At 34.7% G+C, this 26,123-nt stretch overlaps 1 protein-coding gene and 1 long non-coding RNA gene across 5 annotated transcripts; both read left to right on the plus strand.

Annotated features, from left to right (window-relative positions):
* The first annotated feature begins 84 nt into the window (after positions 1–84).
* On the plus strand, positions 85–17,475 carry EMB2411 (DNA replication helicase). Of its 4 annotated transcripts, none has more exons than XR_015017652.1 (34): positions 85–507; positions 1,487–1,654; positions 1,741–1,959; positions 2,170–2,232; positions 2,740–2,949; positions 3,045–3,086; positions 3,163–3,224; positions 5,167–5,299; positions 5,844–5,954; positions 6,111–6,207; positions 6,373–6,455; positions 6,681–6,746; positions 7,197–7,352; positions 7,446–7,501; positions 7,605–7,662; positions 7,740–7,850; positions 7,936–7,992; positions 8,429–8,563; positions 8,678–8,920; positions 9,578–9,652; positions 9,809–9,924; positions 10,017–10,089; positions 10,198–10,302; positions 10,418–10,585; positions 11,260–11,329; positions 11,413–11,564; positions 12,981–13,058; positions 13,156–13,241; positions 13,340–13,477; positions 14,502–14,541; positions 14,627–14,700; positions 15,767–15,904; positions 16,177–16,296; positions 17,147–17,475. XR_015017652.1 is itself a non-coding variant. In XM_085723038.1 (34 exons), the coding sequence occupies exons 1-34, from the start codon at positions 154–156 to the stop codon at positions 17,333–17,335; spliced, it is 4,053 nt and encodes a 1,350-aa protein (XP_085579164.1). In that variant the 5' UTR covers positions 85–153; the 3' UTR covers positions 17,336–17,475. The 4 variants fall into 4 exon arrangements, 2 of the variants coding, with proteins under 2 accessions (XP_085579164.1, XP_085579165.1); XR_015017653.1 differs by having other exon boundaries at positions 13,355–13,477; XM_085723038.1 differs by having other exon boundaries at positions 13,149–13,241.
* A 6,429-nt stretch (positions 17,476–23,904) lies between these two features.
* On the plus strand, positions 23,905–25,946 carry LOC146905916 (uncharacterized). Its single transcript, XR_015018540.1, has 2 exons — positions 23,905–23,965; positions 25,719–25,946. It is a non-coding gene; the product is annotated as an uncharacterized LOC146905916 (long non-coding RNA).
* The last annotated feature ends 177 nt before the right edge of the window (positions 25,947–26,123 follow it).

A 26,123-nucleotide genomic window follows, 5' to 3' on the forward strand; every position in this document is an offset into this window, starting at 1 on the left:
AGAAGCCCAGTGAATGAAGTGAGCACCGAAACTGTGAACGCGGGAAAATCAAGCATCAAAATCTGGTCACTTCTCATTTCAACTATTCACAAATCAAAATCAGAACTGAAACAAGAAGAAGAAGAAGAAGAACTAGAAACACAAAACCCTAAAATGCCTCCAAAGAAGAAACCTAACAATTCATCATCATCTTCATCTTCAAAGAAACCCAATCCACAACCTTCCAAATACGGTATTCAACACTTCTTCGATCGCCACACAACTCAACAACAAAACTCTCAGAAACTTCAATCCAACAATTCAAATGCAACATCTCAAGTTGCTGCTGCTGCTGCTGCTTCCGATTTGAGACCACCGCCGGAGAAATCTAACGATGCCGAGGCGAAGCCGTCGGGTGCTTCTTCGCAGGGTAGTACGCCTGTTAATGATGTAGATACGCTGTCTGAGGTGTCTCCGGAGATGTCGAAGACTATGTCGCGGAAACGGTTCAAATTCTCACCTGGGATGGTAACATAGCTTTGTTTTGTTTCTTTTTATTTTGATTTTTTGTTTTGTTCGATTTTGTTGTATTGTTTTTGCCATTGAAGTCATGTTGATTAGGATGAGTGTTCACTATACAGATTTAGGTTATTAACATTTACTAGTTAATGGGCATCTTCTATTTTCTCTAATAAGAGTTTAATGAGCATGTATTGACAGTGTAATATAATTTTACACTGACATCGAGAAAATGGAAGATGCACAGGCAGTGTAAAATAGTTTGACGCTGACATCTAATGAGCATCTTGTATTCCGTCATATCACAGACATATTTTGAATTTATTTTTATGACATGGTAGATAGATGGTTTCTTATTTGATGACAGTGTATAACTATTTTACACTGTCAGTGCATGCTCATTAAAATCTATTATGGCATAATTGGAAGAATTTAAAGGATATGCACTGTCAGTGTAAAGTAGTTCTACACTGTCATCAACATCACCCCACTCTTGTATGGTTCTTTTAAAATTGATTGTGTCACATGGAAGAATGATGGTCGCTCATTGGGTGCAAGTGTAAAACTGTTTTACACTGACGGTGTATGCCAATTAAACTCTAATTGGAACTGGTTTATTTTTCATGCGTGTGCTTAAACTACTTGACTTAATAAAATCATTATTTAAGGGTAGTTTGTATTGGCTGGAACGAAGTGAAAGAGAATGGAATAATTTTTCCCAGTCTATTCTATTCCACTCCATTCTATCCTATACCACCAATTCAAACATAACCTTAATAACATTATGGTAATGGCAACTTCGAATCCTAGGTGGGAAAGGTGCCCACATTTAGTGTCCAAGAGCGGATGTGTTTGGTGATTACATTTTTTATGCTAGTGATCGAGTATGGATGGTTCTTTGTGCATTATATTATGTTATTTAATTTAATATTTCTCTCTGCCATGTTTCTGAAATGATTACCATTGTGGACATATATTTCGTGGATAGTTCATCAAGCAGAGTCAGGATGATGGGGCTGATGAGGTGACATGGAAGATATCTCCAGTGAATGAAAGGCTTCAAGCAGTTTCAAAGCGCATGCCTAAGATAATTCAAGCATTGGCTGATTCTTCGAGGGCCAACATGTTGCAAATTCGCCGCTGCTCAGAAGATAGGGCAAGTTTTTAAGGACCATTTTTCTTTTACTTTGATACTAGTCAGTGTCGGATAATGAGATTGTGGTATACTGATGTGTGATACAGACTTCTCTGGACAAAGGTGATAAGGCTGAAGAGTTGCTTATTACATCAACTCCCAATGAATCTACAAAAGCTCCGTTGTCATTGAGTAAATTAGGCCTGAAAAAATTGAACCCTAACCGAGGTGTGGACTGTAATGGCAATCCAACTACTCTGAGCAACTCTTCAGTGGCTGGTGGAAGAAATCCCTTCAGAACTCCACCATCCCTGTCTTGTCGCGAGGTGATCTATCTTGTAGTTTATTGGTCCTTGCAACCTTTCTATTCAAATATACTATTTGTTTGCTAAAAAGTTGTAACTTAAATGCTCCTTTTACTCGGTTGAAATGTTTTCCGAATTTTTTTCCTGTTCTTGAGAATTTGTTTTATCCTTCCTATATATCTAATAGTGAGTTTGAGTTTCTTCATTTTTATGTTTCATTTGTTGCCACAGCTTGCCAAGGATGTTGAGCACAACGGACCATCTGATCAGCCTTTTTTGAGGCAGCACAAAAAGGTTAGGCTCACATTGATTTTTGTGAGAATAATTCATTTTGATAGCTGAGCAGTTTAGTGTAGCCATAACAATCACTATAGCATTTTTCACCCTCTCAGTGCTCCGTCACAGCTAGCTGTTGAGTTTCATGTTTATGTTATGAACAAATTATATAAACTGTATAAACATTTTAAACAGAGGCCATCCCGCTCCCTACTGTCTTGCTATAGCATTTTTGGAGATTGCTATCAGGATTTATAACACTTTTCATATTGGGTTTGAATATTGGCAACAATAAATTTTTATTATTAGTTATGAATGTGTTTTATTCTGTGTATTCTTATACTTTTGAGCTTTTACATATGTATCAAATAAATTTCCTGTATTGTTTTATAAACTACATCATAGCAGCTACCTGCTATAATGTTTTTGTTTTTTTAGAAAGGGCCCCTCTATGCTCTGATCCATCAGTGCACTTTTTTTTTTCCTATGATGTATATGTGTCTCAGAGAATATTTATTTCTATAGGCATTGCTTGAACTTTTAGATCAAGTCGAAGATGCAATTGGTGTTGATAATGACACAGTTTGTGATAAAACCACTCATTCCTGTAATTCACAAGATGGAATTGCTGACGGGCTCCCTGTCAAAGCCAACCATCTAGTTGAAAGGACTAAATCACATATACCTAAAGAGGTTGTCGGTGTTTTCTCCGATTCTAGTTATTTGGTTTTGGAGGTATGCTTTTGGAATCAAGCTCTGTATCACTGGTTCTTTGGTGCAACAAAAGAAAAATTCCCGTACGCTTATTGTTATTTACATTTTTACTCCAGGTATCTGAAAAATCGCAACCTGCTGCTCAAGGCCCATACAAGGTGTAGTAATGCTCAATGTTAGTACTATTCACTGCCAATAGTATGATAAATGACATAGTTGATCAACTTCTTATAGGTGCTTCGTTTACTAAATGAACAAAGTGGAGAAGAGCGAGCTGTAAACTTGTGGGATGAATGGTAAGCTGGTGTGCTCTAGTATACTTGAGCTTTTATGTCTATCCTATGCATTTCAATAATATGTACTGGGAAGAGAGAAATGTTTTATTATTGTCTGGTTTCTTTTGCATTTTTTTATTTGAGGCCATTCTCTAGCATCACCTATGCCAGGTCTTGCACTCAGTTCCAAATTGTTCGTTGATCATTTATCCAAGTCACTCTTGTCACAATGTGCTGTCTTTTCTCAATTTTGTCTCTAATTGAAATATTTTTGTCATTGGTCTTAGTACACTATCAATAGTTTCCGGTAGTCCCTTCGTTCAACTTATGTCAAGGTTGAGTCAGCGGCACTGATTTCAAATTTTTTTTTGACCCGTCACACACTTAAGTTTGTTGTTTAAAGTGAATGACAACATCTGGCCTAATATTATTGCAATTTTGTTTGGATACATTTTGTGGGCATTTATTGCAGCTCTGATACTAGTTGGTTTGGTTTGGTTTTCTCTTTTGACGGGTATATTAGTAATAAGCTTAAAGCTTATTAAAATTTAGTTTGAGGGGGAGTGTTCAAATCTTTTAAAATATCTTATAATATCTTCTATATTATATTAGAGTATATTAAGTTACTTCCGAGGATCGGTTTATAATTTTATAGTACCTTAGAGTATCTCTTAGGATTATATCTAGCAATGACATATTTCACATCAAGTTCGCTGAGTCATTAATGCATGTTGTATTGGAATTTTTAGGTTCAGTGTAAAGGGTTTGAGACTTTGAGATCTCTGTAGTGGTTAAGTAGATGAGTTTCCAATGAGTTGATGCACTTGAGAGCCCGTAATATGACCATGTGGTTGTCCACGCCAAGTGTTGGAGTTATCATCACATGCCATGCAACCAATTTTAGAGTGTCCTGATCGATGCAGAGGTTGTATAAAAAACCTGTAAGTGACTACATTAAAACAAAAACTGAAAACTGAAATTTAATAACCTTAACATCCAAAACAAGTCATAATTAGTCGCAAACATGAGGTATCCTAATTAATACTTCAAACTTAACGCAGCCAGAATTACACTACCACAGGCCCCTGCCCACTACCTCTAGGACCACTATCACCTCTCACAGAAGCCTTTTTTCAACAAATATTGATCATCGACAGCATGGAAACTGATTTCCAATCACATCAGAGTTTGACCCACAACATGAAAATACTCAACCACTATCCAATTTTAATTCAAACAAAAACTGAACCTCAACCACACAACAAAGAGGGTTGAGAGATGGAGTGATGCAGCCAGACAGATGAGAATAGAGGGTTGAGATAGATGAGGAAAGATGTGTGAACAGATAGACTCGAAAGAGATCGGTTTCTATTGTCCGAAAGGCAAAATGGCATTTAGGGCTCAAGCAAGGTTAAAAACCTGGGTTTAGGGGAACCAAGTTGCACAAACTGACTCATAAACTCTCTTTGAGATCTCACATTCTCATGATCTCAACAATCTTGCATGCGATATCACATCGAACAGAAATTTCGCATTTGTTCCAACTCATATAAAGGTGCCAAGATCGTAAGATTGTGTGATGTTATGATTTGGATCGTGATCTTGACAACACCGATAAAAATTATTTTAGTTATTTTATGTAGGTATACCACAGTAGTACGTCTATACTACTGGGGCTAAGGGCTTTATAGTGGGTTGGTTTTTTCGTTTAGTACCAATTCCATGGAGTTAAGACACTCGACAGTGTGGTTCCAATTCACAATAATTTGTTTTTCGCTCCAAGTCCTTTGCTTCTCTGGTTTTATAGTTATTTACTTGTTATAATCATGACCACTTAACTGAATTCTTTACAATACTGTTTGAAAGATTGAGTTCTCAGTTTTGTATAGTTCGGCCCACCCACTATTCTCTTTGCAATTATCTTATTTCTAGCATATCTAATTCCTTCATTTAATTATTCCAGGTCTTACAGTGTAGTCGCACCTGGAGATACTGTGAACATAATTGGTGAATTTGACGATGGGGGCAATTGTGATATTAATCATGATAATAATTTTTTGATTGTACACCCGGATATTCTTGTGTCTGGAACACGGGTAGTTATCTTTTACTCTCTCAGCCAAATTATGTACTTCCATATGCTACTTCAGTCTTGTCAACATATTTTTGTATTAAGAGTGATTTCTTACAGTTTCAAATTATGAAACTCTATCTTGTCAAATATTTCCTTTATAATAAGTGTTATTTATTCTAAAGTGGACATGCTGCAGATTGTGTTAAACTTTATTTTTTTTCTTCACATATACATGCTTTAAAAGTGGTGGATTTAGCAGATATGTCAGGTGCAATTCCTATAGTCTTGTAAATTTGCATCTATTTATTTTCTAGTCCAACTTAGGGAACTTTGATCCTTTAGTTGATTTTAATTAGAAATGGTTATTGTGCTTCATGTTTCTGGACTTTAAGGAATTATCGAAGCAGGCTCGTGTCGGTTTGGATTGTCCATACTGAATATCGAAGTAGGCTCATTTTGGCTTGATTGTCCATGCTGAATGTCTTTGTGTGCATATCGATTTATTTTAGGTGATAATAATATATAATTAGGCATGTGTATATTCCTAATATAAAAGTATATTCCAGGTCGCTTCCAGTTTTAGTTGCCCAAGGAGAACTGTCTTAGATGAAAGGCTAAAATGCAATGAGTACTCAACTGCAGCTTTATGTGGAACCTTGCTTCACCAAATTTTTCAGGTCTCTAAAATACATCATGTAACCTGTACGACAGTATATATATTAATATGTTCTCCTATTTCAATGAATCAACATTAAACATATACTTCTTTATACACATGTGTATTTATGTATGTGTATATTATAATTATATTTGGGCTTGGTTTCTTCGTGTAGGCTGGGCTTACAAATGACAATCCTACAATAGACTTCTTGGAGTCTTACGCAGAAGTGGTTTTACAAAGAAATGTTGAAAGTTTATTTGCATGTGGAGGTGTGGCATTGTGTCTTTCTCTTTATATTATCACGTATTTATATGTACACACATCTCATTGGAGTTCGGAATTTAATCAACAGTCATTCTTGGATAAAACATATTTAGTGACTGTGGACCATTTTATTTGGGAGCACTAATTTATTCTTCACGTGAACATTGCAGTAAATGAAAAGGATGTTCACCAAACCATGATTGATGCTGTCCCTAGAATATACAATTGGATCATGCTGTTCAGAAATATGGAGGTGGGTCAAAATAGTTCATGATGATCTGTTTTCAAACACTAATTACTGTTATAGTTTAGAATGGCCATATTTCCTTTGTTGTTGCCAAATGTAACATTCTAGGTTAAAAGGTCATATGTTCTTTTTCATCTTTTTCTAAAATATATATCATTTTATTAGGAAAATGCTTAAATCTCATTTTTTATTTTGAAATATTTTGACTGATGACTTGGGGTATTTTGGCAGGAAAGAGAAGATCCTAACGTTAATTTTGGAAGTGTTAATGGAATGAAGAATATTGGCATATCTGAGGCAAGCTCTAATTTGCTTTCTTGTGTATAACTGAATAATCATTCATGCATATTGTGTAAACAGAGATATAAATCTAGCAGAAGTACATTTATAACTAAGCAGGCTGCGAGTTTCTTTAGATTCCAATGCGTTTGAGGCTTATTTGTCCTACAAATACGCAATTTATATGCTTTTTCAGTCCGATCATTTTTTAAGATATGTTATCCTTGTAATAGTTGTGTATTTTCTCTCTTCTACTTGATATAATTTTACCTATTGTCAAATTAAAGGTTTAAGTGCTTGTATTTTAGTGGAACAGTCTTTGATAGGTATAAGAGTGAATGTAGGTATTAGATGTTTATCACTTATTTCCAGGATATGCTCATAAATGCATGTCACATTGCCTTTGATAATAAATGTTTTGCATAAAATGCACATATATACACTTTTAGAAGCTTATGTTATTAGTAGGTAATTGATATTGAAGAAATGGCATGGGCACCAAAATATGGTTTAAAAGGGATGATTGATGCTTCGGTTAGAGTGAAGGTTCATTCTAGAAAAAATCGACCAGAGGAGAAGATCATGCCAGTAGAGTTCAAAACTGGAAAATCACCTAGTGGCCAGGCAAGATTCTGGTCCTCACTTCTAATCAACCCATAAAAATTCAGATAAGATAAATACACCAGTTTTAACATGTTTTGCTTGTTATATCTGCAGACATCAGTAGAACATAATGCCCAAGTAATTCTGTACACTCTCCTGATGTCTGAAAGGTTCAAACTATTTATTTCTTACAGAACATGTATATATGCATATACATTGAAGGATTATTCTAAAAGATTTTTTTTATTTATGTTGTCTTGCTTATGTTAATAGGTACCAGAAAACCATTGATTCTGGTCTTCTGTATTATCTCCAAACAGATCAGACACAGGTAAGGTTTTGGTGCTTTAAAATCAGTTTCTTTCTGTTAATGAAGGTAAACATTGTTGAATTTTTTATGTACAAAAGGGAATTACAGTTCAAAGATCTGACTTAGTTGGGTTAATAATACGGCGTAATGAGCTTGCAAGTGAGATTCTCAAGGCATTAGTCTTGCAACAACTTCCACCAGTCTTACAGGTATGTGGTTTCCCATAATGTTAAATAATGTGCTTTTAATGACTTCATCAGAATGTCATTAATAGCCTTCATTTTCTGATTGTAGAGTACTAGCATGTGCAGAGGTTGTCGACATCTTAATGTCTGTAGCATTTATCATAAGGTACTTCTTTACCTTGTCGATAATAATTCTATTGACTGCTTTGAAAAACCACAGGTGATTGGGAATTTTTCTAATGTGGATTATCTATATATAAATAAAATTTATATTGAGTAATTGCATTTATACTTCCAAAGTTAAGATAACATGCCCTAAAAGTGTACAATTTTAATGAATTTAACCATTGTTCAGTATCTATTGCTGCACTCTGTCCCTTCCAATTATGTCCAGTATCTATTGCTAGCACTGGCTGGTCTTGATCACACATATGCCTAGCACTATTTGGAATATGTATTGGAGTAGTGAAGATGTTAAAAGACGTGAAACTATAATTTCATATGGAGCATGTCATAATGTTATTACTTAATTTAAGTAAGAATGTTGTCTAGGTAATATTTTTTCTCATATGTTCATGGTACCTTAACAATAAAATGCTTAGGCACATGGTGGAAGCGTCGAGAACAATGGATTGGGAGATATTTTCGATTCCAATACTAATCACTTGAGATCATCTCATTCTAAGTTCCTCTGCCATTGGGATCATTTGATTGACTTAGAAGCGAAAGGGACTGAGGTGAAAATTTTAAAACCCTTTTAGTTTGCCTTTTGTTCTCTAAGATTTATTCTTGTTTGTCATATTATAAAAACTCCTTCTTTTTCCAATTTCTTATTTCCTTGAATATTTCAGTTCATAAAGAAAGACGTGTGGCGTTCATATAATTTGAGGAGTCGCAGCGCCGGTGGTGTTTCTTCTATTGTTATTGATGCTTCACAAGGAATACCTTATTCAACATCTCACGAAGATAATCGTTTCATTTATCGTTTTGTACCACAAGATAATTCTTATCCCTCTATAGTTTCTGATGATGATCCTTCTAGTACCTCTTTGAAAAACGATTTGGATCTCACATTGAGAAGTGGTGACTATGTGGTATGAATAATTTTCTCACTCTTCTTGAATTGTGTGAATTTAGTTAATTCTGGAATAGTGTTGAGTGGCAACGAACTAAAAGGGCCATGGAATGGATGCATAGAGGATCAAACGATTTAGGAAGGACTTGTATCAGCTATTTTTTTTAAAGGCATATATATGTATGTGTGTGTGTGTGTGTGTGGAAACAAAGTACAAAGGGGCCTGCCAAAACACAAGCAGGAAGGGCACAAGAGATGCCCAACACAACAACTAAAACAGATGACAGCACAACACCTACTACAAGAAAACACAAAAGCAACAAACAAAACCACACACACCAAACAACCAACCACCAAACCTCCACAGAACCTGCTACAACTGTAAATGCTAAAATTAGAGAACAGATATCTGATACTTTTGCTAATGCCCCTGAACCTGTATTATGTTCAATATCCCTAAGAATCCTTCCTTTTACAGTACACTCAAATACAAATTTTAATTTGACTGTGTCCAATAATACAAAGTAGTACCGAGAGTGAATATTGTTTCCTACCCATAAAATGGATTCATGGCATTTTCATAGCACCCTATGCGAAAATGGTTGTCTTTTGCATTTTATTTAATCATCGATTATTTAACTTCTTCATTAGTAACTTATGTTTATTTACTTTTTAGATATTGAGTAATGAATCCAGCCATCAAACTATTGCAAAAGGGGTGATTTCAGATATTAGTCACAATCATATATCTGTGAGTCTTATAATTATTTCTTTTCTTATTTTTATTTTTTGTTTGTTTTCTGCTTTTTACCTAAAATTACCATTTTACTTCTTATTATCTTCTTGACAAGCACATGTAGCCAAAGAGTTGATCAGTTCTTGTTATCACTTTTTAAAATTCTCCTAGGTTTCCTTTTCCAAGCTCTTGAGAATTCCTGGGAGGTCTTCAACAGAACATGATCTCCTTCAGCAGGTTTGGAGAATCGACAAGGATGAAGCTGTGACTTCATTTGCAATTATGAGGTGCTTTTCGGTCTACTGTTTTTTACAAACTTTGATTCGCTAGGTGTGACAAATTAGATGTTATAATTATTTGTTTGTCATTTTATATGAAGGTTTAATCTTGTACAACTTTTTCTACAAGATGATCAAAGTGGTCATCTCCGGAGGATGATTGTTGACCTTGAGGTAAATAGCTTGCTATTTCTGAATGCATTCCCCTCTCGCAAGATCACCATGTTTACTAAATACTGATTGCTTCTTTTCTCTGTCCTCCTGATGGCATGCTTCCTATAGGCTCCTAGATTTGACAGTAGCTCTATAGTTAGCCAGGATCCAGCAATATCTTACGTTTGGTCTGAGCAGAGTTTGAATGATGATCAACGTAGAGCAATTCTCAAGGTTTCTGATGAAGTTTAAATTTTATGAATTCATTTCATTAATTTATTCAAGTTGCTTTAGTTTGTCATCAATGAAATAATATCTCTTCGTGATCCGCTTTGTTACTGATTGTCAGATACTTGTTGCAAAAGATTATGCACTTATATTAGGGATGCCTGGAACGGGAAAGACATCCACCATGGTCCATGCTGTGAAAGCCTTATTGATTAGAGGAACATCAATTTTACTAACAGCCTATACAAATTCTGCTGTTGATAATTTACTAATCAAATTAAAAGCACAGGTATCCATGCATGCGTATTATAACATCTTCATTTATTGCATCTTATCATTAAATATGTCTGCTTGTTGCATGTAAAGCATGCAGGGTAATTTCTTACATTGATCATTGTCTATCTATGTAGCACAGACTCCGACACTGACAACTTACAACACACAAACACATTGACATTGCAAATGTCAAAAGCATAGGACACGGAAACAGATAGATAGATAAATATATATTAATTTATTTATTGTAATTATTATAATTAAATAAAATATGAACATTATTTATAAAAATTTAAATTATGAACTGAAATCAAGCAATCTTTTTCATTACAAAATTATGATAGTCTTTAACTGAGAGGGAGGGAGGGAGGGAGGGAGGGCAAAATGGTTGTACAAATATCATTTCTCTTGTTCATATAATGGTGTTCAGCTCTTGGCCGTCAAATACCATAAATCCATGCATTGCTAATCCAAATAATTCTTGCCATTTAAAAAACACAAAGGGGATTCAGCTCTTTTTCTTACTGTGTTTCTCTTGATATTTGTCAGAAAATATCAGAGTACTTAATTTTCTTTTCTGCTGTATGGCCTTCTATAGCCCAATGACTATAATATAATGTGGTTCTATATTTCTTAAATTATAACTTTACACTTCATATAATGTTATTGCAATATAAATGGATCCAGGGCATTGATTTTGTACGTGTTGGAAGACATGAAGCAGTGCATGAGGAGGTTAGAGGGCACTGCCTCTCAGGTTTGGCAATTTTTAACTAGTACTCTTCCTTTAAATTTGTCATAATTTTTGAATAAAAATCTTGACAGAAGTGTCTATCACAGAAACAAACGTACAGAGTGTTGAAGATATCAAAATAAGGTTAGAACAAGTCAAAGTTGTTGCAGTTACTTGTTTGGGCATTTCCAGTCCCCTGCTTGCCAACAAGAGATTTGATGTATGCATTATGGATGAAGCCGGGCAGACCACTCTGCCGGTATGTTTCTTTTTTAGCTCATAAATTTTACAGGGCATATGTGACATCAATGACATGTACCGATAGGAAGGTGGTAATTTGTATCAGCGTTGAAAAATTGATTGTATTAGTGCCAAAATTATCTCTTTGCTGCTGAAATAAACTGACACCAAAAATGAAAGCATGTAATTGGAATGAAAATAGACGAATGACAGTGCAGCTTCTATGATGGCTTGCCACCTTTTATCCAAAGACCCTTAATTGAACCTGGTGTTAGCCATGGTGGATGACAGATTATGGCAGCCAGCCAGAAACCCGCCATATAAACATAGTGTTGCACCCTATAGATGAAACATGGCGGATATAATAGGTGTGCAGCTTATGGAGGCTGGCACAAAATCTGCCATGGCGGTTATAATCTAGAAACAAACATGCAGGGTCTGGTGTGAGTTTTATTTTTTTGAAAGAGGATCTCGTGTGAGTTGAATAGTTTAGAATGGTCAACTTGTATTTCGCAATGAAGTTGTGCAAATATATATACAAAAGAGAATCTCTCAAGAAAGGAAAAATAGAAAATCCTTCAAATGAATTTTGCTGCGGTGGAGAATGACCAACGGACAATAAAGAGGCACTGAATCTGATATCAGATGGTCCACCACATAGTTGTCAAAGCGGAAACGCGGCGCGGCGCGGCCACCCCAAAAATTGACGCGGCGCGGTAAGCGGGCGCGACGCGGGCGCTATTACATGACGCGGACACTAAAACTAAATATTATATTATTAATTACGGACTAAAAAAGTATGAAAAAAATATATTTAGTATTAATATAGATGAGAAAATTTTATTTTGCATTCACATTTAGACTTCATCTTGATCATATTAATTCCTAGATCTCTAGATCGTCTTCATCTTGATCATATTAATTCCTAGATCTCTAATCAATCTTTCACTTCTTCCCTTTCTTCTTCATTTTGACTGTAAAAAAAAGGATGATTAACAGAGAACAGAGATGAAATTTTGTGGTTTCTGATGAGATTTTTTTGTTGACCCGCTTTTTGCCCGCGTCGAACCGCTTTTTGCCCGCGTTGACCCGCTTTTTGCCCGCGTTGACCCGCTATTGTTCTGCATTTGCCTAACGCGCGACTCGGTCGCGTTCTGACGTGCTAGGCTGTTTTCAGCCGCTCCGCGCCGCGATCGCGCCGCGTTAGACCGCTATTGACAACAGAGGTCCACCAAATATTGGATAGACTCTGATACCCTGTGGAAAAATACTATCTGATATATTTCAAATTTTTGAATAAACTACATGGACTAATTTGTTTAAATGTTCTATTCTAAATTCAGTGGGCTGGATTAATGAGCTGAGCACAATTATTATTAATAACTGCAAATATGCATTATTTATGACAACTTATAATGCAAATTTTCCACTGTAGGTGTCCTTGGGCCCTCTAAGATTTGCTTCAACGTTTGTTCTTGTGGGGGATCATTATCAACTGCCACCACTTGTCCATGTATGTGCCCTTAGTCTTGTTTGTAGTATTAACACTTTTGTGTACAAAATTCATTGATAACACTGAATTTTTTTATCTGAACATTCATAGAGTACAGAGGCCCGAGAGAATGGCATGGGGATGAGTTTATTTTGTAGGCTTTCAGAAGCTCATCCACAGGCAATTTCAGCTTTACAGAGTCAGGTCTGTTGTAGCTACTACATATTTACATTACAAGCTATGGTTTTGTTATTTTTCCTTCCTTTTCTCTCTACATCAGTTACTAAATAAAATGTATACAGTACCGTATGTGTCAGGGTATTATGGACTTGTCAAATGCCTTGATATATGGCGACAGACTGAGGTGTGGTACATCTGAGATAGCTAATGCCAAACTTGAGTTTTCTGGCTTAAACTGCTGTTTGCCTTGGCTAGAAGATGTAAGGATATTCTCTTCCATATTTGCATTATCTTATTTGTGCGGAATTTGTATTTATTGCGTAATTTGTTTTGTTTAGTGGAGCTTCTACTCAATTTCGTTGCAATCAATTTTGATTTGTTTTTTCTGCATAACTTTTTATGTCTATGTATAGCTTAATGTCTTAATGTCATTCCTTTGTTAGTTCTATTCCCTCGTTTTTTTTACTTAATTGTTAATGGATGTGTACTTGTTACAGTGTTTGACTCCGATGACCAATGAGAAATTAAGAGAACAGTTACAACTTTTGAGAAGTTAGAGAAAGTGATTATTCTGAAACTGAAACTGTTTTCTGAGTTTTAAAGCGATCTGAATCTGTTACACTTAAATTTTTAGAAAAAGGCTGAAATTGGTTCTAAATATAGAGTTAATCTCAATATGGTCATTTATACTACTACTACTATGTATCTAACCAAAGATAAGGATACAAACAATCTCTAATCTAATATAAATCTATCATATTATGTTGCAACAAAATATCTACAATGATAGTATGATCACATGATATTTCAAATTTAAATATCTCATCTCTGTCCCTCAACGGCGTATGCATCCTACTTGTCACATAGATAAGATATTCTTGGTCCTTTAAGCAATTTGGTGAAGATATCGTGATATCGTACAACTGGTCATTGGCATTCACAGACAATGTAATTATGATCTCCCTAGGTTGAACCACAAATAAACTAACAATTAGTCCCCGCTCACAATTTTTTTTTTTTTTTCCTTTTCATTATAACAATTCTCAAGGATATACAAATCATACAAGGCTAACTTTCCATTAAAACACCAACTACATCAAGGGCAATCATTAATAAAAGTGACAGTATCTATACTCATTTTAGATCACAAATCAACTTGAAATGCCGACAAAAAATTCGCCAATATTAATTCTAAACATAAACATTGGATAGTTTTGGTCAATATTAATGTAAAATCATATGTTCCTAGAGTTGAATCTTATTCCTCTTTGTTCACAAATGCAGGTTTTGAATCCCAGAAGGCCAGTGATATTTATAGATACTGGTTTGTAGATCATCCTATTTTCATCATTTATCCTAAAGGACATTGAAAATGGGATCACTAATATAATATTTCTTTTGCCACTCAGATATGCTGCCTGCCTTGGAGGAAAGGGATCACAAAATTGTAAATAACCCTATTGAAGCTCACATAATCGCTGAGGTATGTCATTTGTATTTGCAATACAACACATTTTCTTGTTGGAAGAATATCAAACCTTGGACCATGGATATTGATTCTCAACATATTTCCGTTGTGAGATTGTTGGATACTGCGAAGGATTATTGTCTTCTGTAAACATCTAGCCCTTCGGATTGAATTGATGATTCTGACTAGCCAAAATTTCAATACTATAGAGTATCAACCATGGTTATCAATATATTTTATAATACAGACGAGTCGTTCTAATGAATCATAACTTGAACTTAGTGTAGCCAGCCACATTTTTGTCCAATTTTGTATAGCCAACCAATTTTTTGTCTAACTTTGTATAGCTAGACATGTCTCTTTGGTCATTTTATTTATGACTTCAATCTTGAACTGAGGTTCAAATATGATATATTTTTGTTATTTCACATGTTTTTACAAAACAATGCCATTTCATTCCTGGATCATTGTCTATCAGAGAGATTTTGAACAATCATTACATTTATTGATGATTAAAATGAATTCTTGATGCAAGACAATGTCTTTATATCTATATTTACAGATTGAGCCAACACTAACAAAATTAAAACAGAATGGATCTACTAGCCATTGTGATGCTGAATCATTGTGATAAATCATTGTAATAAATCATTGTAATACATAATAATAAATCATTGTGATACTTAAAATTTTAAGGATGGGGTTGTATGCAAAAACATGTAATAGCTGATATATTAGTATTAATGTCTCTTCGTCAATGGCCTAATGTTTTTTGTTTTTATCAAATGCTTTCTTAGTTCTTCCATGTTTGGTTATTATATCTTGAGATAATATTGGTCGATATAAAACTTGTTTCATTACTTTTTTGAACTTAATTCATCAATGCACCTGATTATTTTGGGACCGAAGTCATCCCATGTAATTATGTTGGTGCCATCTGTTACTAGAAACAGTCCCAATCCCAAAGTGGAACAGTTTTTTCAAATGTCTGACTTGGTTCTTTTCCCTTTACTGATTAAATATGCATGCCATTTCACCTCCTCGTGCACGTAGTCCAGTTCTCATTCATTTTATAATGCAGGTTGCAAAGGAATTGGTAAAAAATGGAATTGGAGGAGAGAACATTGGCATTATTACTCCCTATAATTCACAGGCAAACCTCATACGACATGCTACTTGCATAACATCCGTAGAAATACATACCATTGACAAATACCAGGTAAGGCTAGAGCAAAAATTAGAAGTGTTTAATATCTTTCTTATCATTAGATTAGAACTATGTTTTTTTTAATTCCTGTTTAAATTTTTTTCATTTAGAGAGATTAATTGAATAAAAATGTCATAAATTGTCCAGAGTGGTTAGCATTTCACTAATATTGAAGGCATACCTTAGTTTTTCTGCCTTGTTTTTTTACCTCATTTACAATTTGTTATTTAAAGAACATGATACATGGAGAAAGATCCTCATAAACTTGTCATCTGTTTGTCCAGGGTAGAGATAAAGACTGCATATTAGTATCTTTTGTACGTTCTTGTGAGAACCCAACAAGCTGTGTCGCTTCTATACTCGGAGACTGGCACAGGATAAATGTGGCTCTTACTCGTGCTAAGGTAGTTTTGTTATGCTCAAACTCTTTCTACTTTTCACTCATGTAACTTTCACTACTTTTTTTGGATCAAACACTGCCTTTAATAATAGTTTGTCACATATTCACATTGCTTTCTATTGCATTAATATTTGGGAAATGTTAACGAGTGCCCCCGGGACACTCTTTAAGACCTCTAAATAGTAACTTTTTATGAAAATATGTGTAATCAATGCATTGGAAATCGAAATATTTTACAAGACCCTTAATATTTTAGAAGCTCTGTCATATAGCGCTTACATACAAGTCTACGAATTTAGGCCGTTTAGTAAGTTAGGAGCTAAGTATTTATCTTAGAGAAGTTCTCATAAACAAAGTTACCAAACTGGGTTTGTGCTTTGATAATAAATAAGCTGTATTAACCAAAGGTACATACAAGTCTATAAAAAGTTTATATATTAAATATTATTAATAAATTCTTTTTATGCTTTTATTCATAAATATATATTATTACTTCTCATCATCAAAGGGAATCTCGTTTGTAATTAAAACTCCTCAACTTAGTGTTTTTAAAAAGAATTAGTTTGGTTATCACTTGTAATATTACCCTTGTATCTTAAATCCATGTGCTTTTTATTTCTTTGGTTATATTACTAATTGGTTATCCCAAGTGGTTTTAGCATCAAGAAACCTTTCTTAAGGCAGAACGTTCTGCATAAAATGAAGGAGATGGCAATTCTTTTTTTATCTGCACAAATGAATGTTATTACTTATTTATACGAAAATTTGTTTTTCTAGAGTTGTTTCTTATTCAGTCAAAAAATTAAAAGATCTGTCTCTTATAAGTAATTGGTATGTATGGTTCATGATTACAGAGAAAGTTAGTAATGGTGGGGTCTCGTAAAACTCTATTGAAGGTTCCATTACTGAAGCTTCTGATTAAGAAAGTTGAGGAGCAATCTGGAATTTTAAATGTATCTAAGAAGGATATCTATAGTAATGGAGAGCTCATTAGATGTTCTCAAATTGCCTGTTCTGAACAGAAATTAGATGTTCCTAAATGATGAGTCAAAATTCTTTTCCCATTTTGAGAGGGGCTTGCGCAATATTATATACCAGATGTAAATATGTAATGTATGAGTGTGTGTTTTGGGACTAATTTATAAATGAAATTCTGTATAGTGTTTTTGTACTCCAAAAGAAAGCTATTTTCGGTTATTAATAAAGAAAAATGATCTGGAGTCAAAAAATAAACAAAAATGGTCAAATTGTTAATAAATATTACCAGAGTAAAATAGAAGAGACCCCTGGTTTATCTAGTGTGTTTATACGAATATATTGGAATTCCTAAGGAAATGGTGCTCCTTTTATAGGAGAGAATACAACTTATCAACTCCTTAATTTAAGGAGTGATATAATGAAAAATAAACTACCATTAAAATAGAATAATAATAATAAAAGGAAATAATATATATTTCAAGACGCTGGTTTCTCTTTCACTAGTGATGACCAAACACGACACAACTTGGTGGAGAGATGGAGGAACTCTCGCACAACAGTAGTGGTGGATGATGCTGCTATGTCCGGCTAGGGTTGCAGGGACTCCCTCCTTATCTCCCTTGCTCTCATTTATGGTTCCAATTGTTTATCACAGTTACTATTTGCGTCAAAATTTGTGTTTACAAAAAAGAAATGTTTACTTTATCTATTAGGACACAAATATCACCTGCACACAGGTACTCACAACGTTTTTGATCAACACAAAGTCGAAGTAATAAAATCACAAAAAACAATGCCTAAGCAAAACGCACATTAGGTCACATCTCCCCATTTTCAAGAATCTACAATACCATTACCAATGCAGTTTTCATTTGTCTTTTGTTCTCTTTTGTTAAATTAATGGTGTTGTTGATTATAATCATATGAACTTCAGCCAATACACATGTCTAAAAGTCTATCTTTAGCCAATACAAATGTATAATTCTCCCTTTGGTATAGATTCTGTTGTTTTTGGAGACTATCAACCACGCCGCCTACAGGATAAAACAAGCTCAGCTACAACTGTGCGGTTAACTACTGCATTGTAGAAAACCATTCGAGAATTACACCTTCAATATGGTACTAAGACCACTCTTTTAATACTTAAACCGATATGGTGCTGTGACCACTCTATTATGGTGCTGAGACCACTCAAATATAGTGTTACCACCATTCTAACATCTAACTTCTCCAAATATCAATATCTGTGAAGCCCCGATACTTCAAAATGGATGACATATCGTATCCCCTGCGTATCATGCACCGATAACTGTCTGATACTTCCCAATACGTATCAGGAGAGTATCCGAAGATTAAATTATTATTTTTTTAAAATTTATTAACGTATCAGGAGAGTATCCGATTTAATTGTAATTTTTTTTATTAACGTATCACAGCCGTATCATATCTTGATTTTTGAAATTTTTCCGTATCGACGTATCGGTGCAGTATCGTATCGTATCTCGTATCCAGGCTTCATAGATCAATATGGTATTTCAACCACTCAAATATGGTGCTACGACCATTCAAACATCTAACTTCTCCATCAATATGGTATTTCAACCACTCAAATATGGTGCTACGACCATTCAAACATCTAACTTCTCCATGAATTGAAGAATAAATATATATGTTTAAGATCATTCTAATTATACCGAAAAGAGACTATGATCTTAAAATATTATTTATTTTGAAGGGAATGAATTATCGAAGGGACTATGCTCTTAAGACCATTCTTGATTCCGAAGGGACTATATACCGACAAGGGACTATATGGTCTTAAGAACATTCTTAATTCCGAAGGGACATAAATGAGTAGAAAAAGGAGAAGGACTACTTGTCAATACAAGTCGAAGGAGGGAGAAGAGAGGAAAAAATATCATTCTAATTATACCGAAAAAGGACTATGATCTTAAAATATTATTTATTTCGAAGGGAATGAATTATCGAAGGGACTATGCTCTTAAGACCATTCTTGATTCCGAAGGGACTATATACCGACAAGGTAATATATGGTCTTAAGAACATTCTTAATTCCGAAGGGATAGAAAGGAGTAGAAAAAGGAGAAGGACTTGTCAACACAAGTCGAAGGAGGGAGAAGAGAGGAAAAACACAGGAAGCATCAACTGTGAATTTCGGTGTGTAGAATGCACTGTGTGAGCTCTCTATTTATAGAGAAAATTCACAATTAATACGTAAGAAACTTTGGGAACAAGTAATTCACATATTAGATCTAGTACAAAAATATATTATATTATGTACAAAAATATATTTCAGATCAAGTACTAAAATATATTAGATTGCCTACCCAAATATTTCAGATTGTGTTCCAAAATATTTTAGCAACACTTGGGGACTAAGAAAACACTTTTTTTTTTTTTAGGAAAGCACTTTCTAATAATGATTGAATTAATTATTTAATTTATCATTTTCAAATAATAAATTATATATCAATATATATTTTTTCTCTATTGCTTACTTCGTTCACATAACTATGTACTCCTATTAGAGGTACACCCCCACTACACCCCCACTGTCCTCGTGAGCTTAGTTTAGTTGATATGGACAATGCATAAAATATGCAAGGTGCGGGTTCAAACCCCGACCACCACAAAAAAAAAGAGGTACACCCCCCACTATAAACACTACTAATGTGTGTTTCATCCGATGTGAGACTTCCACTTTTTCAATTCACACAACACTAGGTCTACCCAACTTTTTACTCAATTTTCATACATGTTCCAACAATTTCTCTTGGAATTTCTTTTGCGTGAATGTATCTCTCATAGAAATTTCCTTTTAAGGTGGCAAATTTGAGCATGAACCTATATGAAGAGTGACACACATCGAAATTTAAATGACATGGTCCAAATCATATCATATCGCAAAATTATGATGAGATGTTGACAGAATAGTTCAGGAGACTAATTTAACGAATTAAAATAAGGGAAATGCTAACAAGTGCCCTAAGGGCATTGGTTAGCAAAATCCTTAAAATAAACGTAAAAAAACAAATTAAAATAGATTAATGATCTTGTCTTTTTTTGGGTCAAGTAGTTTAGTAGTTTTGGGTCAAGTAGTTTAGTAGCTAAAAATTCACTTATAGATAAATGATCTTGTCTAATAATAAACATTGCATCATGAGATATATTTTGCTTTTAATAATTTTGTTTACTAATTAAATAAGTAAAGTAGAATATAAAATTGAAATTAGCAATCAAAATTTCTACCAAAAAAAAATTAGCAATCAAAATTGAAAATTTCTACCAAAAAAAAATTAGCAATCGAAATTGAACGATGAAAAAAAAAATAATACTAATAGGTCTCAAATACTTGTGTGACATAATATGTTTGCCCCAGATTAATCAATTAGCGTCTTAAAATACCCAATGAAATGTGTAGCAAATGCAATATTATTTCGCCAAATCCACTCATAGATCTCAATATAAATTTAATACTACGAAGGAAAAAAAAACTCAGTATAAATTATATATCTTGTCTAAAAATAAATATTAAACCAAGAGATATATGTCTAAAAATAAATATTAAACTAAGATATAAAAAAAATGCTTACTTCTTAATAAAAAATGCCTACTTCTAAAACATTTGTTTCACGGGACACTCTTGGAAAGGTTGTCCATTTTGCTGTGTTCGTAAAGATTTAGACACAACAAATAGTAATCTGTTACACTCTTGGGAAGATTGTCCATTTTGCTGTGTCCGTAAAGATTTAGACACAACAAATAGTAATCTGTTACATTCGATAAAAACTAAATATTATCCTGGACAAGATTCGTTTCATTTGACTATATATTTTTGCTTTGTAAAATGGACAAAATATGCATTTAAGGATGTTTGAAAAGAAACCATGTTCTTTGTCATACACTATTTGAATTGGTGGCATTTAGCACTTGTAAGTAATAAACTAACTACCACGGACAATTTTCCAACCATTAGATCGACACCAGTGGCGGAGCCAGGGGGTGGCAAGGGGGAGCCACCGCCACCCCATCTTAAATTTATTTTTTTTTTTACCCCGGAATCCCTTGACGTGCTGGGGTATGGTCGGAATCGGAATCGAAATCTGATGAACGTTGTAAGGATTGCTGCGGAAAATCGTGAAAAGTGTGAAATTGTAGGCATCAGACGCTTCTGTTCATGCTGTTTTAGAGTTGTTGTTTGCGGGTCAGATCTACAACCCGTTTTCTTAAAACGATGATGTTATTAAATCCATAAAATACAGCACATGGAAGGCACATGCGGCTAATAACTAATGTTCCTTCTTTTCTTTTCTTTTCTTTTCTTTTTTTTGTCGTTTTTTGTGTTAAATGCTGTGGTTTTTTTGTTTCACGTTTTTTTACTCCTTTTACAATTTGCTTTCTTTATTGTTTTCAATAATTATTAATAACTAAAAATGTGATTTAAAAAATTCATACACACAAACAACATAAAATTCCCTTAAAAAAACAATAAAATCAATAATAAAATTTGAGAGAAAGTGGTTGGGATAAATTGTTTGACAACGCGTGGTCTTTTAGTTCCGAGTCAATTATTGATGATTTCAAATCACTCAGAAAACGTAAAATGTTACTTTAATTTTTTTTTGAAACAATGTTATTTATGTATCTAATGATCGATTTTATATATTATGTAGTTTAAATTTTGAATGATCGATTTTTGGTTTTTTTTTTTTTTTTTTTGTATTGGCCAAGGTTCGAAACCCGGACCTTGCATTGCATATTTTATGCATTGTCCATACCTTGCGGATCGATTTTTGGTTTATTACAACTTAAATGTGTTGTACGCAATATGATTTATATATTTTGGTTTATTTTAAAGGCGGCCACCCCAAACTTTTTTGTCTGGCTCCGCCACTGATCGACACAGTTCTATCATGGACCCTTAACGCTAGATTTTTCCACACTACCTTTTATCACCATTCTCCTCTACTTCTACGTCTATCTTCAACCAAATAATTGACATTAAAATACTCAGAATCTGCCTCGAACGAGTTGTGCATAGCATCCTTTGCTGTTCACACATCGCACATTCAAGACTAACACAATGACCATTCCTGTCAAATGAGAAACAAATATTTGTGTAATAGTTTTTTGACAACTTTTTTAAAACTATCTTTTTCATACATGCATATCGTATTCCCTCTTTTTCTTTTTTTCTCTATTATTTGACCAATAAAAAGACTGTCTCGATATAAAGGTTGTTATAAAGGTTGTCTCGATATAAAGGTTGTCTCGAATGATTGTTCAAATAGGCTATGTTTATGTACCGATTCATTGCTTTGGAGCTGAGAATTTCATTTAGAATCACTCAAGTTGTATCGAGAATGAAGAGTTAGTGAGCGCAAGTACCTTGCTTGCTTTTCAATTTTAGAAAAAACATTTTTAGAACTGGTGCCATTTATACCGAGAATGAAGAGTATTTTTTGTTTTGTTTTTTTGTGGTGGCCGGGTTCGAACCCCGGACCTTGCATATTTGATGAAGAAAAAGTGTTTCCACTTCAAACCAACTGGGTAAATACCAACCAGCAACTCTACTCTTCTAATTTATTCATTTTTCAGCTTCAATCTCGTGAATAAGTTATTATTTTCCATTTCCCTTATCATTTTAATTTTAACTTTTGGCCGATAAAAGAACCAAATGGAGGAAATTATATGTATTTGATCTCCCCTTGAGATAAATTATGTAACTTTAGTCTGCTTAATGTTGGTGTGTAGTGCCATTGTCTCTTGTCTTGCTGTTGCAGTTTGAGGATATTAGTAATGCAAATATTCAATGATTTTTATACAACCTTCTCCCTAGTGCCATGGTGGAAAATAAAGAGTAATATTGCATAAAAAATGATATTTATACAAGCATTCTATGATTTAATGGTCGAACGACTATTGAATCATACAGAGGGCTTATATATGCTCTGAGCATGGTATTCGACGCATCACCGCTTTTAATCAATGCATGAAGTCTGCAACTGCATATGATACACTCCAGTAGTCAATCAATCAAGGACACATTAACTCCAGTCATCAATAATAATTGTAACACTCTTTAAAAATAAATAAATATATAAATGTAATAATTTTTTTTATCTTTATTTACATGTAGGTTAGATAGTAAGTTGTAATATCCCGCTTAACAGTAACAGAATATTACCTATTAGACGCGTCAGAGGACAAATAATCATGGAAATGTCTATTAATGGCATAAGTCAGGTATGAGCTAGATATCAGAGATTAAGTGTTATAGAACGTCAAGTACGACGGAAGATGTTTTTATGAAATATCAGTCAAGCAGGGGTTTATGTATCAGTGTCAGGTTAAGCGCGACCAAGACGAAGGGCATTTAAGTAAACTCGCACAAGGGAGTATATAAGTGTTTTTGGGGCCAAAATATTCATTTTTCCCATTTCACTTCTCTCTCTAGGTTTTGGAAAACCTTTCTCTCCCCCTTCTCTCTAAGAATTGCGCCTCCCTCTCCTCTATAAGTCATCCAAACTTCTTCAATACATGATCAAGCATGGCTTAGCAAGCAAGAAACAAGTAGAGGAAGAGATTAAAGTATGGTTTGGTGAAAAAAGGGCTAAGGATCAAAAGCTAGGGTTTGAGCTTGGAACTTGAGGAATATGCAAGGATCATGTTAGGTGAGTTCCATAGATAGTTTACCTTCCCTTGGTTGTGTAAATTCATGCTAGAAAGTAGTAATTTATGTTTATGAGGGATTTGGAACCCTAATGGACTTTTGATAAATTCTTGTTGATTTGATGTTAAATTGCCATGAAATATGTTTATAAATGTATATATATGTTGCTGGATGTTTTGGTGCATTGCAGGAACCATTAGAATGAGTTTTGGGTCAAAAATTGGAAAATTTGTACCACAGACCCGAAGAGCTACGCTATTAGCGAAATCTACGCTAATAGCGAAATTGACAGGATGAGCCACACTCCAGGGGCGCTATTAGCGTAGCCCTCTGGACCAGCCAACATGCTTTATGGCTGTTGGCTCAGGGTGGGTCCGTGGTGCATTCCGATGTTTTCTTTCAACGTTTTACAACTTTATAACCCCAAAACAACATCTAGGCAATGCACATAACATCGAACGATTCTTGAAAAGAAAATCATGGCAATCTTAACATGAGTGGCAAGAGTGATTCAAGAGAGTTTAGCCGAGTTACTCGGGTAGCAAAGAGCTAGGCATGGGATGAAAATAGAGCCTTGACATAGCTTGTCAAGAACTAGAATAGTTAGTAAAGAATAGAATAGAAGGTTAGACATGAGTTGTAAGCTTGATAAGCCGCGAAGTGACATAGAGTTTTCTCTTCGCATAGAAGCTAGAGTGCCATACGAGTGTGGCAAGACGTGAACTGATTAGATATCTCTTCACATAGCAAGTTAAACAAGCATGTAGTTTACCTCTAGTTGGATCGTATAGGCATCCGAGGTAAAAGAGATAGCTAGTATAGATTTAATACTCATGCATATTTATAGACCCAGACTTTAAAGTTAAAGGTGCCATGTCTCTTGTGTCCACACTAGGTTGGCTCAAGAGGTTTCCATTAGGTGAAACGGGGTTAGCCGTAAGGAACCCGCATGTCACTTAGTAAGTAAGATGTAGTGGTCGTGTCTCTTGTGTCCACACTAGGTTGGTTCAAGAGGTTTCCATTAGGTGAAATGGGGTTAGCCGTAAGGATCCCGCACGTCACTGCAGGAGTGCCGTTGGTTATACCTTAGATAGGTTTCCATCGGATAGATAGGGATTGCGCTCGGGGTTACTCCACTCGGGGCTTTCCGTAAAATGAACTCAGATAATGTTTGATTGTTAAACGCTAACTTCATGAATGAATCTGACTGTGCATATTTATTAGATATATTTATGTTATGTCATAGAGCCTTGACGTAGATCGTCAAGAATAGTAGAGCCTTGACGTAGATCGTCAAGAATAGTAGAACATAGACGTAGATCATCAAGAACTAGTATGATAGCAAGATAGAATATGTTGTTAGATACAACATAGCTATGCATAGAGCAAGTATAGATAAAGATATGCCGATGACGATCTTAGGTTTCCCTTAATCGTCCGGTTTAGAATTGTGTCATGATTATAGTATGCTTAGGCCTTGATGCGTAGAGCGTATTCTTGGCATTGCGGTTTTAGATTCCCCTTGACCGCCATGACACGTATAGGAAGTGAAGCCTATAACAAGTGAGATAAGACTACGACGGCCCTAGTATGCACACCGTCTAAGTATGCAAGTCCCCACACACGTATAATCAACCGGCAGGTTGTATTCTAGACACGTGGTGACCGTAGGTTTCCCCTGAGGTTACCTATAGCCTAGGATTTAGGGGAACTCACTGAGACATTATGTCTCATCCCAATCCTTTTTGTTTCAGATAAACAGGTTGGATTAGCAAGCTAGTAGCCGAATGGATGATGCGACAAGTGTTCGTTCGTACCCGCTGCAGGATGAGATGGATATTCGAGGATGTATCTATTATACTTTAGTAAAGTTGAGTTGTATTATTATGTACGAACGCATTTGGTTGTATACATATATATTCATTCGTAGTTGTTTTGTTGTAAATTTTAATGTATCCAGTACTAATCTAACGCACATGCTAGACTTTCTAGATACGTCTAGTATGGGTGTTACATTTGGTATCAGAGCAGGTCGATTCAGATCGTGCCTTGGGTCATTAAGTTACAACAAAGGTAGTGGGACCATTGGGTTCCGGGTAAATGTTCTAGTTGTTGTTGTTAGTTGAGCCTGATCAACTCAATTTAGCATTCGACGATTA

The sequence above is a fragment of the Medicago sativa genome, chromosome 7 (assembly GCF_051527215.1).
Source record: "Medicago sativa cultivar Bolivia chromosome 7, Bolivia_mono, whole genome shotgun sequence".
NCBI classification, from domain to species: domain Eukaryota; kingdom Viridiplantae; phylum Streptophyta; class Magnoliopsida; order Fabales; family Fabaceae; genus Medicago; species Medicago sativa.

What these genes read in the sequence shown, in the direction of transcription:
- EMB2411 (XM_085723038.1), top strand. Translation starts at nt 154, where the DNA reads ATGCCTCCAAAGAAGAAACCTAACAATTCATCATCATCTTCATCTTCA. An exon ending in AGAATATTGGCATATCTGAG is followed by an intron (nt 6,747 to 7,196) that starts GCAAGCTCTAAT and finishes TGTTATTAGTAG; the next exon opens with GTAATTGATATTGAAGAAAT. An exon ending in GGATGATTGTTGACCTTGAG is followed by an intron (nt 10,090 to 10,197) that starts GTAAATAGCTTG and finishes TGCTTCCTATAG; the next exon opens with GCTCCTAGATTTGACAGTAG.